Source organism: Physella acuta, unplaced genomic scaffold, assembly GCF_028476545.2.
Source record: "Physella acuta isolate Inbredline_101_S28 unplaced genomic scaffold, ASM2847654v3 ptg001503l, whole genome shotgun sequence".
Taxonomy (NCBI): Eukaryota; Metazoa; Mollusca; class Gastropoda; family Physidae; genus Physella; species Physella acuta.
In genome coordinates this window covers 39700-56593 of record NW_026733018.1, presented here as the reverse complement: position 1 = coordinate 56593, position 16894 = coordinate 39700, and the positions used below count along the sequence as shown (strand labels likewise).

Sequence of the window (16894 nt, the reverse complement as noted above, 5' to 3'; positions counted from 1 at the left end):
AGTTTTTTTTTTTTTCAAAGTTGTATTTGCTTAAAAGAACAAAATTACAATGGATCAAACAATTGAAAATTTCATTTTTCATCTTTAGATTTCTTTGAATTTTTGCAAGTTTTAATCGTCCTGAATTAGCCAGAGAAAGTGTGCCAGTGATCTAGCCACACCTGACATTCATTATTTTACACATCTCATTGAGTGGTGGCAGTGCTGCTACACTTTGGAAAAAGCTTCTCTTAGCTGTATCTAAGGCTGTGTTGTGATTGCCAGTTAGGCTGGGTGACACTCCATCTCCCCTCTGGTTGGAGGACACCAGCAGATGGTTGTGTGATGGTAGCAAACCCATCTTGGCTAGCAAAATACTGCCTGGTTCCATCTTCTCTCTTTCTGCTGGGTGTAGAAAAACAAAGCATTGACCATTTTTTCTACAAAAATTAGCTTAGAAATATTTTCTTTAATTTATAACCTGAAAAATTACCCATTTTACTTTTTTTAAAGTTTTATGTATAAATATTCTGGTAAACTAATAGTTTGTAAATCTATAACTTAAAATGTATATAATTGAGGGTAAATGTGGCTATGTGTAAGGAGATGAGGTTAGCCAACAAACCTTTGTAATCAGCAATGTAGTCCAGGAGCTTTATAAAACCTGGCATATTCCCAGTCTCCATTTCACTGCTAACTAAAGCATTGGCCATTGGATCTGTAATATATCACAGAACTATTCAGATTTATAACTGTGTAGAAGAATATAAATGTAAAGTAATCATCACAGACATACGGGCTATAGGGTTGCCATCATGGATACATAGGCTATAGGGTTGACATCACAGATATACATGGTCTATGGGGTTATATATAGGTCTAATTTGAAGATGGGGCTCAAAATTGAGAGTTCGTCCTGGGCACCTAATAGATCGCTACACCTTTATATATAGTTAATGTAATCTAATCAAAGTTATAAATTATTAGGTACTTCTTAATAATTAAGATTTCACATTTGTGAGCCCCCCTATGGACAACGCCCTAGGTGATCGCCTAGTTCGCCTAATGGGTATCGCCGGCCTCGCCCATAACCTGTGAAAATATTTTGCGGACAGAGAGAGAAGTGCGCACATGGGCTTTTATATATTAGGATTGCAGAAATAGATGGGTTATATGGTTGCAATTGAAAAATACATGGGCTATATGATTGCCTTCACAGAGATACGTGGGCTATAGGGTTGACATCATAGAGATAAATTGGCTATAGGGTTGAAATCACATAAATGCGTAAGTTATTTAAGTGCTGCGGCCTTTTTAGACTTTTAGACTAAACCATTCTTTTTTTATTGTATGGGGGTCACTTGGCTTTTAGAAAAAAATGGGTCACCAGTCGGGGCTGAACTCAGATATTTTGTGAAAGACGATGATACTAGCCTAATCTTGGCAAGACCAGTATTTGAACCTTGATCACTTGAGTTATTGATCACAACTTTTCCTCGCCACCAGCCGTTATTGTTCTGTAGATTATCAGGAACTAAAATCGAACAATTTCTCTACTCGACCGCCGCGTCAAAAGCGCCATCCAGCGGGCGGAGTCAATGTAAACAGAAAGTGTCCTGGGACACGATATCGTGGGCCGGTAACTTCTGCTAAGTAATTCTTTAGCTGAAATTTTGCCCCTGTCGTTCAGAAATCAACCGACGTGAAGATGGCGAGCCCACGTAGTCCAGCACAAGCGTAGAGTGGAGGCAGCCAAGTGTTTGACCTAGCGCCTCCTACCACCCACCTCAAAGTCAAACCACCTCTTTCAAATTGAGAATAAATGTTACGGATCACGCTTAAAATGTGTAAATTTTTCAGCCAACAAATAGCGCGTGCCTGTTTTCCCTTCTAATTGATATTAATCGTCAACTTAATACGTACTTGACCGACGCGTTCAGACATCCGAGGCTATTTGAATGTACGCAGCACCACCGATGTTCGTATTTAACACGACAAATGTTGATTTGTACTGGAAATGTTTCTCTATAAAGTGTCAAGTTTCGCCACTAACCGCTGACCGAAGCTCGACTGGACATGTGTCTAAGTTGTCTGTTCTAAATGGCGGGAGGATTTATTGAGCCATTACGATTTAGAATGTGATTATTCTAGATTTACTTAAGAGGCTGCTCAGAACTCCAGCACATTTACTTTAATAGTAGCAGTAGAGGGGAAACATTAAGCCGGACAGCTACTGAATGATTACACAAAACGGGGATAGAACAGACGGATTGGGGGGGGGGGGTGAAAGGTCATTTCTAGGGCTCCCCCAAATGGTCTTCTACAAACAATACGTTTTATTTTCCTATCGACGTATGTTTTTACAAATCAAATGATTTTTTAAATAGTTTAAATGCTCAAATCACAAGCTTTTTGTAATTGCAAACAGAAATAAAATAAAAAAAAAGGACGTCCCGAGTCCACCCAACTCTCATGGGTACCTAACTCACGTCAGAGGTAGGCAAGTGATATCAGGTAGCTGCGATGCACTACCAGTTGCGTTGTTTTCGTGGTGTTTATTTTCACAAATTGAAATCCGGTTCCTCGAATTTCAAAGCAAATTATCGCTTCGATGGCTCGTATCAATAGATCGTATATTAGTGCAATCGTGTTTGTTTATATATATATATATATATATATATATATATATATATATATATATATATATATCAGTAGCGTACGCAGGGGGGAGCAGGGGGAACGGTCGCTCCCCCTCAGGCCATTTTCAGCAAAGTGGCGCCTTTTTGGAAACTTTTTAAACTCAAAGTTTTAAACAATGTTATTTGTTTAAAAAATATTTTTGGTCGGCACATCTATGTAAATCACAAGATTTCTTTTCATGCAGCAATTAAGCATTGTTGTACTAGTCTAGTAGTGTCTACGTTTACAACACGTATTAACATCTGCATCAGTTTGCCATTCTAAAAATAACCATTACGATGCATTGCAATGTTTAAAAAACCTCTACGGTAGTACCACTTGGCAAGAGGGGTGTTAAGTTTAAGGCAACTGTATAATGTATTTGCTTACGAATAATTGAATTAGAAAATGCTATACATAAAACTTCACACATAATTACTTTATAAATACAGTTTGAATCGTGTGATTAATTTTTAAAAAATTACAATACAGAAACAAATACAACTGATGTGGCAACTCTATTTAAATTTACTTATGAGCAAACTGCGTAGTGGTGGGGAAATTTTGACAAGGTCAACAACGTCATCACGATGAAGTAGTAGTATTCTTACAGTTTGGGCGATAGTCATTACGATTACAAATTATATGAAACAGTTACAACCCCCTCCCCCATGGACCCCTCTGTAAAAAAAATATTGTCATAATACCACTGCTACTTATTTAAATCTATTTCTGTAATATATATTTGTGTAATATATATGTATGTTTAGAAGAGGCATCTAAAAACTGACGCTATGTTCACTCTGAGTTGGTTATCTCCCCCCCCCCCCCCCCCCCCAAACACCTCACCACCACAATTGTATAGAGCGACATTAATGTCACACCTAGGTATACACTGGGTTGGATAATTGACCTCAAGTGAACGGACAGTGGTGAATGAAGTTGAACCCCCCCCCCCCCCACCCACCCACCCCCCCCCCAACCCACCCCGAACTGATCTGTTAAGTACATGTAGAAAAACGCGTAATGATGTACCAAAGTACCATGCCGCCAGAAAATTAGCTTTTTAAACCTAAAACTCGGTGAATATTGTTTTTGCAATTACTAGTAAAAAAGGTGTGTGATCAATACAGTGATCTAACCCATAACTATCACTATGTTAAATAAACCGGTAGTGATCTCCCCTAAACTTTCTCGAATATTCTTATATAAAATAACAGGGGATGGTAACTGGGGATATAGTTATGATTTTTAATCCATTTTAAATACTTAAACTTTTAAAAATAGAATAGAATCTCATAAAAAAAGAATTGCGCATCAAGCGAACGCCGAATAAAGATGTGTATAATAATGCGCAATATTATTAGTACTTTATAAATTTACATGCGTTTTTTGAAAAATCGGAAATAGTGTAAATTAGTACTTCCGGTCAACAGAAATTACTCAAAATTTGACAGAAGGTAGAGAATCAGATCTTTTACTTACATGTGAAATTTCATTTATCTATCTGAAATAGTACTCAAGTTATAGGCTTTTGAGATATATATATATATATATATGTTACGGTCAAAGCCCGAAGTGCGGCTAAAGCGTGGATTGGCCGGCCAAAATACGATCTTAGTTCTAAGTTCTTCGGGCTTTGGCCAAGAGAGCCGGCCAATCCGCGCATTGGCCGGCCAATCCGGGGTTTGGCCGCACTTCGGGCTTTGACCGTAACATATATATGTGTGTGTGTGTAATCGTGTGTGTGTATAAGCGTGTGTGTGCGTAAGCGTGTATGTGTGTGTGTGGAAGCGTTAGTGGAAGCGTGTGTGTAACAGTCCGGACAAGATTTAATAATTAAAGTGTATGATTTTTCGTTCCTTAAAACTTAACGACAATTAAATTCCCATTAAGATGTGTTTTCCTTTTACTAAAGATTAGTAATGTCAGTAAAAAATATAAATGCCTGATCTGAGTTGGAGGGAGGTTTGTAGCAAGCGCTAATTTGTTTAGACCAGCCTTTTATGTTTTATTTTTGGAACGATCTCTGTTGCGATATGGTACATAGTTGGATTATAAGTTTGTTAGAATAAGGATACACACGTGACATACAAAAGCAACTTATCCAAAACATTTATTGTTCCCATTGGAATACGACATGGGTATTTCGTCGACTGTTTGATGGTATAACTAAACAAGCAAGAGGAAACAAACTGGAATCCAACGGATGTGAACAGCTCGACGTCTTGGATTTCTCAGAGGTGCACTACTTTCTCGTGCACAGTCAACAACAAATGCAGAACTAATTGTAGTAATTGAAGAAGTAGTAACAACCAGTTTAATGATAGTGGCGCCGCCCATGACGTTCTGATTAGAATCAGCAGCAGTAAAACGCGATTTATCACTCTAAGACATGTGGAACTCAAATGCATTGTCAAAACAATTCAATCAAGATTTATAGCTAAATGTGAAGTCTCTTTTACTGTATAGCTCGGAGCTAGATTACAGACAGTGAAGATTGAAATAAGAGCATGAAAAAAGTGGTGGTTAGGGCACAATATCAGTAAATAACATCATTAAGCAGGAACTGGTGTAAAGTCCACAGGGAAAGAGGAAGAAAAGAAGACAAAAAGTCATAAAGGAAATCGTTTGAAATAGAGATGGGGGAAATTGTACATGACGCGTTAATACAATTGGTTTCTTTTCTAAGTGTTAAAAGAGTTATATACTCACCAATCCAGTACAAGTACATGCGATTTTTGTTCGCGAAAAAAACTCTCCCACCCCTCACACATACACATACACACACCTCCCAACCATCTTGGAGAAAATTTGTAGAGCGGGTTTTTTTTAAAATGGTTATTTTTAAAGGTTGTTTACTTAAAATCCAGTGTAATTTTGCGACTTTATTTAGCCTAAAAGCGCCCCCCCCCCCTTGCACCATCTTGATAAAAGTCAATAGCGTATTTTACGGTTAAACAATCGTACGATAGGCCTACGTTTTGATACAATTGGTTTCTTGTATAAGTGGTAACGTTTATCGACTCACCAATCAAGTATAAATTTTCCGATTTAGTCTCGAAAAAGCGCCCCCCCCCCCCCAATCTAGGTAAAGCTGGAAAGCGGTTTTGCCGGTCACTGTTTCTTAAGAGTAAGTTTTACAGTTAATAATCAAGGTAGAAAACAGATAAATCAGTATGTAAAAGCGTGTAGACATTACATTTATTAAATTAGACTGTTTATAATTCAAAACTGCACCATAAAATCAGCTTTAAATTTTTTTCACCCCTTTTGGCGCCCCCCCCCCTAGGGTCGGTGCCCGGGGCGGCCCCCCCCCATGCCCCCCCCCCCAGCTACGCCTCTTCGCAAGTTCCCCCGTGTGATTCCTTGCATGATGACTGATTGCTCGCCCGCTTTTAATTTTGCCTTTGCAGTGCAAGCGTTTTGTAAATTTCGGATGCTCAATTTCATCTTTTATCTGCTCTTCAAATATATCCCTCAGAACCCGCATCTTATGTCTTAATGCTCTTTGCTTCCTTTGTTCTCGATATCTTGGATTTGTTCAGCGTTGATGATTGGACTGGTTGCTGTCTTTTTTCAGTGTTGCCGGATTTCGGTGTCTTGATGGGTCTTTCGATTTTTTGTGGGCTATCGTCCTTTTTACTGTTTATTTTTAAAAGAACGCTACTAGAAAATTTTAATACGTGCAAGGTAATTAAAACAACAGAGGCTTCCTTGATAGTATAACTCAAAAAATATATTATACTAGCGTACCCGTCCCGCGCGTTGCCGTGGGGATAGAAAAAAGTCTGACGAAATATATAAGAAGGGTTTCATGAAAGCTTTACCAATCCTATGTTCTTAGACGCGTGACCTTGTTTTCTAAAACCGAGTTATTAAAATGTAAACAATGCCTGCGCTTGGATCATAAATATCGGGACACTGGTTTACCTACACTACCGCATGAAAACCTTGAGTGTACGTTAATCACTGTCCAAAATTACGGAAAGGTCCCTGCAATTCCGGCAAGCCAGTTAGCTGGAGTCTCCCCAAAAACCGGTTGCTTCAAGACTGACCCCGATACACATTGATCGTCCCCTCTCCCCCACGGGGGAGAACCAGCCTCTATGTGAGCTAGATCAAGTAATAGGGACAAGCATCAGGCTCGAGATGATTCCCCAAACCGTTTCGGAGAAAACTGGACGAAAGAGCGGGAATGGCTAGGAAATGCATTCTCACTCTTTCTCTCTCGAAGAATATCGTTAAGAAAATCGTGCGGAAGAAAACGTACGGAAAAGCGATGAAAAAAAATGCAAAAAGAACGACCTCAGGAGTTATGATGGGGTTCCTACATGGCGAAGTTTTTCTACATATAGTTCATATAAGGCGCTGATCTGTCGAGGTCATTTTTGACCCCCTCTTTGTGGACTTTGTAGCCGACCGGCATTTTGCCCTGGTTTTTATTCGCCCAAGACGAGCGCCTGCTAAATTTAAAGTGGCTGCGGTACCGGCTATTGCCACAACCATTTTGCTTTATATATATATATATATATATATATATATATATATATATATATATATATATATATATATATATATATATATATATATATATATATATATATATATTATATATATATATATGTATATATATATATATATATATATATATATATATATATATATATATATATATATATATATATATATATATATATATATATATATATATATATGGCCTATAACCATTTTGGTTTAAATTTGTAGATATATAGGGCCTTTTTAGCTTATATATAAATAATGTTAATGCAACGGGCATTTAATTTGTTATTGGCCGAAGCACACATTTAGTAGCCAAGTAGCTTGATCGCTACATCGACATTAGATTATTTTACCGTTAAGCGAGCGTTTAGTGTGTGTTGTCTTTCGCTAGTGAACCGACCCCGCAAGACGAGCGTGTCCATAATGTTAAATCATCCAGACTTAAATCAGGAGTACGCTTTACACTCAAAGAATGTTTTCAAGTTGTTTCTATTCAAGGACAAAACTATTAGACTGGCATTAGGAACTCATTAGTCACTTAGTGGCTCGCATCACACAGTCCACTGGCTCTGCGCCCCACGGTTGCCACTGGCTCTGCGCCCCACGGTTGCCACTGGCTCTGCGCCCCACGGTTGCCACTGGCTCTGCGCCCCACGGTTGCTACTGGCTCTGCGCCCCACGGTTGCCACTGGCTCTGCGCCCCACGGTTGCCACTGGCTCTGCGCCCCACGGTTGCCACTGGCTCTGCGCCCCACGGTTGCTACTGGCTCTGCGCCCCACGGTTGCCACTGGCTCTGCGCCCCACGGTTGCCACTGGCTCTGCGCCCCACGGTTGCTACTGGCTCTGCGCCCCACGGTTGCTACTGGCTCTGCGCCCCACGGTTGCTACTGGCTCTGCGCCCCACGGTTGCTACTGGCTCTGTGCCCTACGGTTGCTACTGGCTCTGTGCCCTACGGTTGCTACTGGCTCTGCGCCCCACGGTTGCCACTGGCTCTGCGCCCCACGGTTGCCACTGGCTCTGCGCCCCACGGTTGCCACTAGGCTTGACTAGATGAGGCCTGTTGGCTCTACCCAGACCTAATGGACATGTTGACTCCCGACTATGTATGTCTCATCAAAAACTTGTCAAACTGTTAGTTGTCAAGAAAATGTTTTAGAAAATTGCTGTTTGATAAATAGTTAAAATGCAGTGGATGATAAATTAAATATTGTAAATAAAGATGTAAAAAAATATTTAGTTGGGGGGAAGGGGGGTATTGACACCAACTGCAAAATTTAGGAAGGAATAAAGGTTTGTTGAGTATTTTGAATAGCAGATATATATATATATATATATATATATATATATATATATATATATATATATATATATATATATATATATATATATATATATACTTGCCGTCCTGTCCAGGCCCTGTACTGGCCTCAGTGTGTTTAGTAATCTTAGTAATCAGCATATACCCGGTATTGCCTACCCTAACCACAACCAACCAAAACCTAAAACACGAAAATAAACACAAATACAAACACAAATGAAAACACAAACTTAAACACAAACCCAACCACAAACACAAAGAAAATACAAACGAAAAAGCAAACGAAAACAAATCAAATCCAAACGCAAACACAATCACAAACGGAAACCCAACCCAAACACAAAGAAAACACAAACGCAAACATAAATGCAAAGTGCTCACAGTCTAACCCGGGGCGCAAAATCGCACCATGATGGGGCGCCGGCGGAACCGCCTGTTTCAGCTTAGTAAACGTCTATATTACCCCAACTTATTTATATTGTATTACTTTTTATGGATATCTACCAAAGTCAACATTTCATCAAAAGGTCAAAATTGTGAAATTTAAAAAAAAAATTGTACGATTTTAAAATCAATATTGAACTAAATCCATTCAAATATACCCTTGCATTAGTGTTGCTTGCATCTTTATTTATTTGAAAGTTAAGTAATAGCACCACTAATAATAACCACTTAAAATTGAATGTCTAGAACACACTGTCTCTCATTATAGACAAACATGAATTATGATTCCCTTTTCAAATTTTTGGAAGTCATTTGAAAGTCGAATTTCTTTACCTTCATTTTGTCATGTTCAAAAATATTATTATTAACACGTTTTTATTAACTCAGCTTCGCGTTTGTTTGTTGTTAAAATTGACAACGAAAATTAGCCCACTTCTGATTGCTCTAGAGATCTGAAATTCGGCATGCAGGCTATTTTCGCCTAACAATTTTAGATGCAATCATAAAAACTAGCAATTAGAGACCTAAATTAGCTTAATTAAATTACGCCCCTAGGACCCTAAAATTGAGGACATGATTTCTCAAAAAACGCATGTAAATTTATAAAGTACTAATAATATCCCGCACTTTTATACACATTTTATTAGGCGTTAACTTGGTGTGAACGGAGTGGTCTAGCGGTAGAGAGCTGGACTGCTAACCCGTTAGTCTCGAGTTCGAATCCGAGTTCAAGTCAGTAGACCGTCCCTGAGTCCACCCAACTCTGATGGGTACCTAACTCCTGTTAGGGAAAGTAAAGGCGGCTGGGCAGAGTGCTGACCACACTATCTCTTCATATACCGAGGTCACAGAAACAAGTGAACTCTACTTCACTTGCCCCATAGACCGTCGGGTTTGAAAGAGAAACTTTTCACTTGGTGTGCAATTCTTTTTTTTATTACCACGTTTTTTTAAAAATGTTTTACAGTGTAATGCTTAAGGTGGGTGGAGAATCGACAGTTAATCTGTTCAAGGAGGGATGGACGGTGGGCCAACTACCTAAAAGCATTCAAAAACCTCTAAATTTTTATGTATTTAAAAACACTTAGTCAAGTCATACTTAATCAAGTCATTAGTTAAAGTAGAAAATAAACTATATAAAAAAACTTTTTTTAAAAACCACGTTTTTCATGTGTAGCAACGGACTAAAAAGGAGAAAATAAAATACTTAAAAAAAAATTGGGTCGGGCAGATTTATGATTAAAGCGAAAACGTACCCACGTTTTTTATCATCAAATGTATGAACAGTCATCACAAGAACCTGCACAGCTCGAGGAAGCACAAAATCTACGAGCAGTCATTGGTAGATCCCCTATGGTCGGAAGAAAAATTTATTTTCTACTTTTTAGTCCACAAGAAAAACGTGGTTTTTTAAAAAGTTTTTTTTTAAGTATTTTTTTTTTTAGAGTTTTTTCCTATAGGTCACGGTTAAAGTTTGATGCAGCTGAATAGCTGCTAATAATGTGACCCGTAGGCGATTACAATTAGATTTAAAATGTTATGATTTCTAAAGATCGTCTTGATAAGTAATCAAAGAACTAGGTCAAGTGAAATCAAAAGAAAAGCTTATTGCTAGCTAACCAAACACACATCTGGACACGTAGAAGCTTATTGCTAGCTAACCAAACACATCTGGACACGTAGATGCTTATTGCTAGCTAACCAAACACACATCTGGACACGTGGAAGCTTATTGCTAGCTAACCAAACACATCTGGACACGTGGAAGCTTATTGCTAGCTAACCAAACACACATCTGGACATATAGAAGCTTATTGCTAGCTAACCAAACACATCTGGACACGTAGAAGCTTATTGCTAGCTAACAACACATCAGGCACATCTTTCGCCGTGACATTTGAGTGGATTAGGATCACAATGGCACTAATAACTCGAACAATAAAAGCTGGAGTGATCTCCCCTAAACTTTCTCGAATAATCTTATATTACATTACGTGGAAGGCAACTCATTATATAGACATGATTTTTTAATCTGTTTTTACATACTTTATCTTTTTAAAAATAGAATAGAATCTCGTAGAAAAAAATAATTGCGCACCAAAGTGAACGGCAAATTATAGGTGTATAATAGTACGGAATATTAGTACTTTAAAAATTCATATGCGTTCTTCGAGAAATCGGAAATTGCGTAAAGTACTACTTCCGGTCATGAAAAATCACTCAAAATTTGAAAGAAAGCAGAAAATGAGATCTATATCTGAAATTTCGTTTATCTACGTGAAACAGTGCTCAAGATATAGGCTTTTAAAAAAACAAAAGTAGAATAAGTTCCACTTCCGGTTACCGGAAATCGCTGAAAAGTTGATAGAGAACTAGAAATTTTTTGTATAATACTTATGTATGAAATTTCATCAACCTAGCTGCAACGGTACTCAAGTTATTGTGTTCCCAGATGTACACACACACAAACACACACATACACACATACAAAGACATACGGACAAAATTGCAAAATTATGTTTTTCCGATTCAGGGAGGTGTAAAACGTCGAGATTCAATTTTTTTGCAGGATTACAATACTGCCTCCATACTTCGTAAACGAGAAAGTAAAAAGTGAAAAATGGAGTTACAACAGTTTGATTCTGGGAAGTGATTTGTCCGTGCTATTTTATTCGAATAACAAAATCGAAGCTCACTTAAATTTTTTTAGGTAATTGAAGAAATATGTCAGCCATAGCCTTATTATACTTATATTGATATATATATATATATATATATATATATATATATATATATATATATATATATATAGGCCTATATATATATATATATATATCCGACACACATTTTCGCATTTTTTGGAGGCTATGAAATCAGTATCTTCAGCAATATAAGGAGAAAATAAAGATACGGACTGTTGTTGAAAATAATATGTTTGATGTACTAAATTTATAAACTATATGTTATTCAAAGACGGAAAATAAAAAATATATGCATATTAGAATGTAGAAACACATCTTTAATTATGCAACCGGAAAAGTGTTTATGGTTGTGACTAGTGTATCTTTCAGACTTTTTTCTCCGGGGGGGGGGGGGCGACACACTGGTTAAAGTATATATTTTCTATATAAACTCTATTTTTGTTCGATGTTGGGAGGAAGGGGGAAGGGCAGACATTATTCGACCCCCCACCCCCGAAGATATGCCTGGAAGAAACTGGTTGTGACAAGAACGCGATAGAGAACATATAAGTAGAACAAAAACTATCACTGGCAAAAAGAATGACGTCACATGAAACCAATAGAATTATATCATGAAACAATATTAATAAAAAGTTTCAACTACTCAAAGTACACAACACAAATGGCGTCATTGATTGTAGGATAAATAAAGAGGGAGTGATCTCCCCTAAACTGTCTCGAATATTCTTATATAACACTACGGGGGATGGCAACTCGGGATATAGAAATGACATTTAATCAATTTTTAAATACTAGATTTAAAAAAAAAAGAATAGAATCTTGTAGAAAAATAATTGGCCGTCAATGGAACAGCAAATAATTGTGCGGAACATTAGTACTTTATAAATTCATATGCGTCTTTTTTTGTGTTGAGATATCGGAAATAGCGTAAAGTACTACTTTCTGTCAACGGAAATTACTCTCAATTTGAGATAAAACAGAGAATTAGATCTTTTACTTATGTGAAATTTCCTCTCTCTCTTTCTCTATCAGTAACAATACTCAAGTTATAGGCTTTTGAAAAAAACGAAAGTAGAAAAAATTCCACAGAACTACAAATTTGTTATAATACTTATATTCGAAATTGCATCGATTTAGCTGTAACGGTACTCAAGTTATCGTTTTCATAGACATAGACATACATACGCACAGACGTACTGACAAAACTGCAAAACTAATTTTTTCTGACTCAATGAGGTCTAGAACATCGAGATTTTAAATTTATGGCACGATTGTTACTTCGTACAACAAGAAAGTAAAAATCGAAAGTGCAAAATGATACACAATACTAATGACGTCATTTTTAATAAGATTCGCTTCCCACGTCTTTCAATTACAGAATTTGCAGAAATGAACTTTTTCATTTAATTTAGATCTATAGATCTAATCAAGATGTAGGCCCACACTACGAAATGTATACAATTTTCTTGGCCAAAAAAGAAAGTTAAAAAAAAAACACAATAAAAATACCATTGAATTGCCGGGTTTTAACGGAATCATTTGAGTCACTTAATCAATGTGGGCATTTAATATGATGTTGTTGATTAATAATATATATAATGTATATAATTTTGTTTTAATTTTCTAATAGGTATTGGTAGCCTGCTATGTTAAATGTGTCGGAGTTTTATCTATTTAGTTATTTCTTTGCTTTGTCATTAATATCGTTCAATGTGTAGTAAAGCATTTTGCGTTTTGACCAATAACTATTTTATAAAATATTTTACTCAACCAAGTATAACATTTTAAAAATATAATTGACGTGTAACCGGTACCGATGGCTAGGTATAAGAGTGAGTGTAGGTGTAGATGGGTGTGTAAGAAAGAAAAATGTATGTTCGTTTTGACCCTAAAAACTAAAACCTTTAAAGTAATAATTTCGTGAACAGTAACTTTACAACTTTAATTTTAAAACTCTACCTTCGAAACTGTTTTCCTCAATGGCGAAGTTGGGTGATGTTAGATCCGCCATTATTAGAAGAAGCGACGTCAAAATTTTGATGGAGAAATATAGGTCTTTAGAAGCCATCTTGTTTTCTAGATATAAAAGATAAAATGCTTAGGCCTGTATAGTTAAAATAAAATATTTTTAAAACGTCGTAATCTATACATACAAAAGATAAGTAGCCTTTTGTCTCTCAATCTCAGCAGATTGTATCATTCACTCATCTCAGTCGATTGTGTATTTCACTCACCTCAGTCGATTGTATCATTCATTCCCAATGGTATTTATTGTGGGATTTAATAGTATATTTATTTCAGTGTATTAAAGATATTCCCAATTTCGAGCTCAGTCATCTATACTTTCCACAAATTCAGTTCATGTGAATCATGAACGGAGACTATGTAACGGAGACTATGTAACGGAGACTATGTAACGGAGACTATGTAACGGAGACTATGTAACGGAGACAATGTAACGGAGACTATGTAACGGAGACTATGTAACGGAGACTATGTAACGGAGACTATGTAACGGAGACTATGTAACGGAGACTATGTAACGGAGACAATGTAACGGAGACTATGTAACGGAGACAATGTAACGGAGACAATGTAACGGAGACTATGTAACGGAGACTATGTAACGGAGACTATGTAACGGAGACTATGTAACGGAGACAATGTAACGGAGACTATGTAACGGAGACAATGTAACGGAGACTATGTAACGGAGACTATGTAACGGAGACTATGTAACGGAGACTATGTAACGGAGACTATGTAACGGAGACTATGTAACGGAGACTATGTAACGGAGACTATGTAACGGAGACTATGTAACGGAGACTATGTAACGGAGACTATGTAAACACCTAAGTCAGTAGAAAGTCTTGATCTGGTTTCCGCTTTCTGTCTTACTAATAAATGTGATTAAATATACTCAAACTTTTATTGGGTGTTGTCATATTGAATGGGCTGCAAACTTATTTATTTTTTTATCCATTACTTTCACCCATCATGCACTTTGCTGTAGGCATTTTTCAAATTAAAAAAATCGTCGCGATGAATTTGAGATAAAACCTTCTAAAACAGCAAATTAAAGGCATAGGGGTTCTTTGAATAAAGTAGTTTCTTGAACATGGTTGATGTTGGCCAAAAACCAAACCAGGTGGTATGCTACATGGTTGATGTTGGCCAAACAGCAAACCAGGTGGTATGCTACATGGTTGATGTTGACCAAAAAGCAAACCAGGTGGTATGCTACATGGTTGATGTTGACCAAAAAGCAAACCAGGTGGTATGCTACATGGTTGATGTTGGCCAAAAACCAAACTAGGTGGTATGCTAGCCCAAACCCAAATCCCTCCTTCTTTCTCATTCTGGACTTGGGACCATCAACCCCCCCCCCCCCACCTCCACCTAACCCTAGCTAAGCTAACTTAAGTTCCCTCCCCCCTCCCCTTGGATTTTGTAACTCAGCGCTTGAAACATTTCGTAAAAAATAATATATGAAGTAAAATAATCTTCGGTTATAAAATTCTAAGTTTATAAATTTCCATTCAAACAATTCTTAAATGTATATATATATATATATATTTATAAATAGAAGCTAAATGTAAAAAAAAAAAAAAAAAAAAAAAAAAAATCGACAGGATGTGAGAGTATATAAGCGCTTTGTGGATTTCTTCTATCATTGGAGGAAATAAGTATTTCCATAGTGTCCTTTTTTAAAACTTTCAAATCTAGTTTTACACACCGATGTTACGCACCAGTTTATAATGGTTTATTCAACAAATTATTATTAACGTATATTTTTAGACGCGTGACTTGCTTTCTAAAACTGAGTTATTTAAATCAAAAGAATATCGGCATTATATATCTTGGATCGTATTTGTTGGGGCGAGGGTTTGTCCATACTACCACCTAGACGCCCCCGTGAGGTAACCTTTAGTGTAACGCCCCCGTGAGGTAACCTTTAGTGTACGTTGATCGCCCTCAGCAGTTGTGAGGTAGAAACCCCTGGGTGACTGTCCAAATGTCAAGGGCGTAGCAAGTCAATTTTGGGAGCAAATGGTTACATTATTGCAGGGGTGCAGGGTGCGATTAAAGTCGTTATTCGTAAGGAAAGACGAAAGCATGAAATAATGAGGCACTTGATGTTTACAATAAAACAAAAATTGAAATAAATTCTGTTCTACTGTTGAGTTTTTCATCTTTCACAACTTACCAAAAGTAAAGATACTTTTCAAATAAACTCCCTTAAACTAACTTTAAACCCATTTTTTTTTACCTAACGCTGCGAGAACCACAACAAACCGGTCATTATTGCTAAACTTTCATTAGATTCACATTGATTTAACATTGTCAAATTTTTTTAAAATGCGGATTAAATATAAAGAAAAAAATTATATTATTTACATTTAAACTTTGTTCAATGAAAATTAATGTCAACCTTTTATGGAGGTGAAAGTTTTTAAAAATATCGATGAATTTATTATCTATGAGCTTTTAACACTAAATAAATGTAGTTAATTTGAGCCCACACAATGTAATATTAAATAAAACGTACAAAGCGTTAATTGAAGTAATTAAAAATGTTAGATTATTCTTAGATGCTTCTGAAAAATTCCTTTAACAGCTTTTAAGATTTAGATCTAAACATGTTTCTGGAAACTTTTCCTCCACCCTAGCTATGCCTTAACACTCACCTTTCTGCTGGCCACTGTCTCTGGCATTGGGTTACCACACTGGCGGGGCCGGCTTTAAATACTCTCCCACTGGGTGGGCGATAGTCGCACTGGTATCGTAGGCCGCTGTTGGTCACACTGGTATCGTAGGCCGCTGTTGGTCACACTGGTATCGTAGGCCGCTGTTGGTCACACTGGTATCGTAGGCCGCTGTTGGTCACACTGGTATCGTAGGCAGCTGTTGGTCACACTGGTATCGTGGGCAGCTGTTGGTCGCACTGGTATCGTAGGCAGTTGTTGGTCACACTGGTATCGCCCTAGGTAAAACATTCTGGTGGGCCCATAGGTAAAAAATTCTGGTGGGCCCATAGGTAAAAAATTCTGGTGGGCCCATAAGTAAAACATTCTGGTGGGCCCCTAGATAAAAAAAATTCTGGTGGGCCCATAGGTAAAAAATTCTGGTGGGCCCATAGATAAAAAAAATTCTGGTGGGCCCATAGGTAAAAAATTCTGGTGGGCCCATAGATAAAAAAAATTCTGGTGGGCCCATAGATAAAAAAAATTCTGGTGGGCCCA

At 37.3% G+C, this 16894-nt stretch overlaps 1 protein-coding gene across 3 annotated transcripts; it reads right to left on the bottom strand.

Moving 5' to 3' along the window:
* Positions 1-5: 5 nt before the first annotated feature.
* On the bottom strand, positions 6-16447 carry LOC131928440 (uncharacterized). Of its 3 annotated transcripts, none has more exons than XM_059284477.1 (4): positions 16340-16447; positions 13608-13724; positions 605-697; positions 6-384 (listed from the first exon to the last, which is right to left on the bottom strand). In XM_059284477.1, the coding sequence occupies exons 2-4, from the start codon at positions 13714-13716 to the stop codon at positions 152-154; spliced, it is 435 nt and encodes a 144-aa protein (XP_059140460.1). In that variant the 5' UTR covers positions 13717-13724; positions 16340-16447; the 3' UTR covers positions 6-151. The 3 variants fall into 3 exon arrangements, with proteins under 3 accessions (XP_059140460.1, XP_059140462.1, XP_059140461.1); XM_059284479.1 differs by having other exon boundaries at positions 6-381; XM_059284478.1 differs by lacking the exon at positions 16340-16447 and adding an exon at positions 16201-16325.
* Positions 16448-16894: the final 447 nt, after the last annotated feature.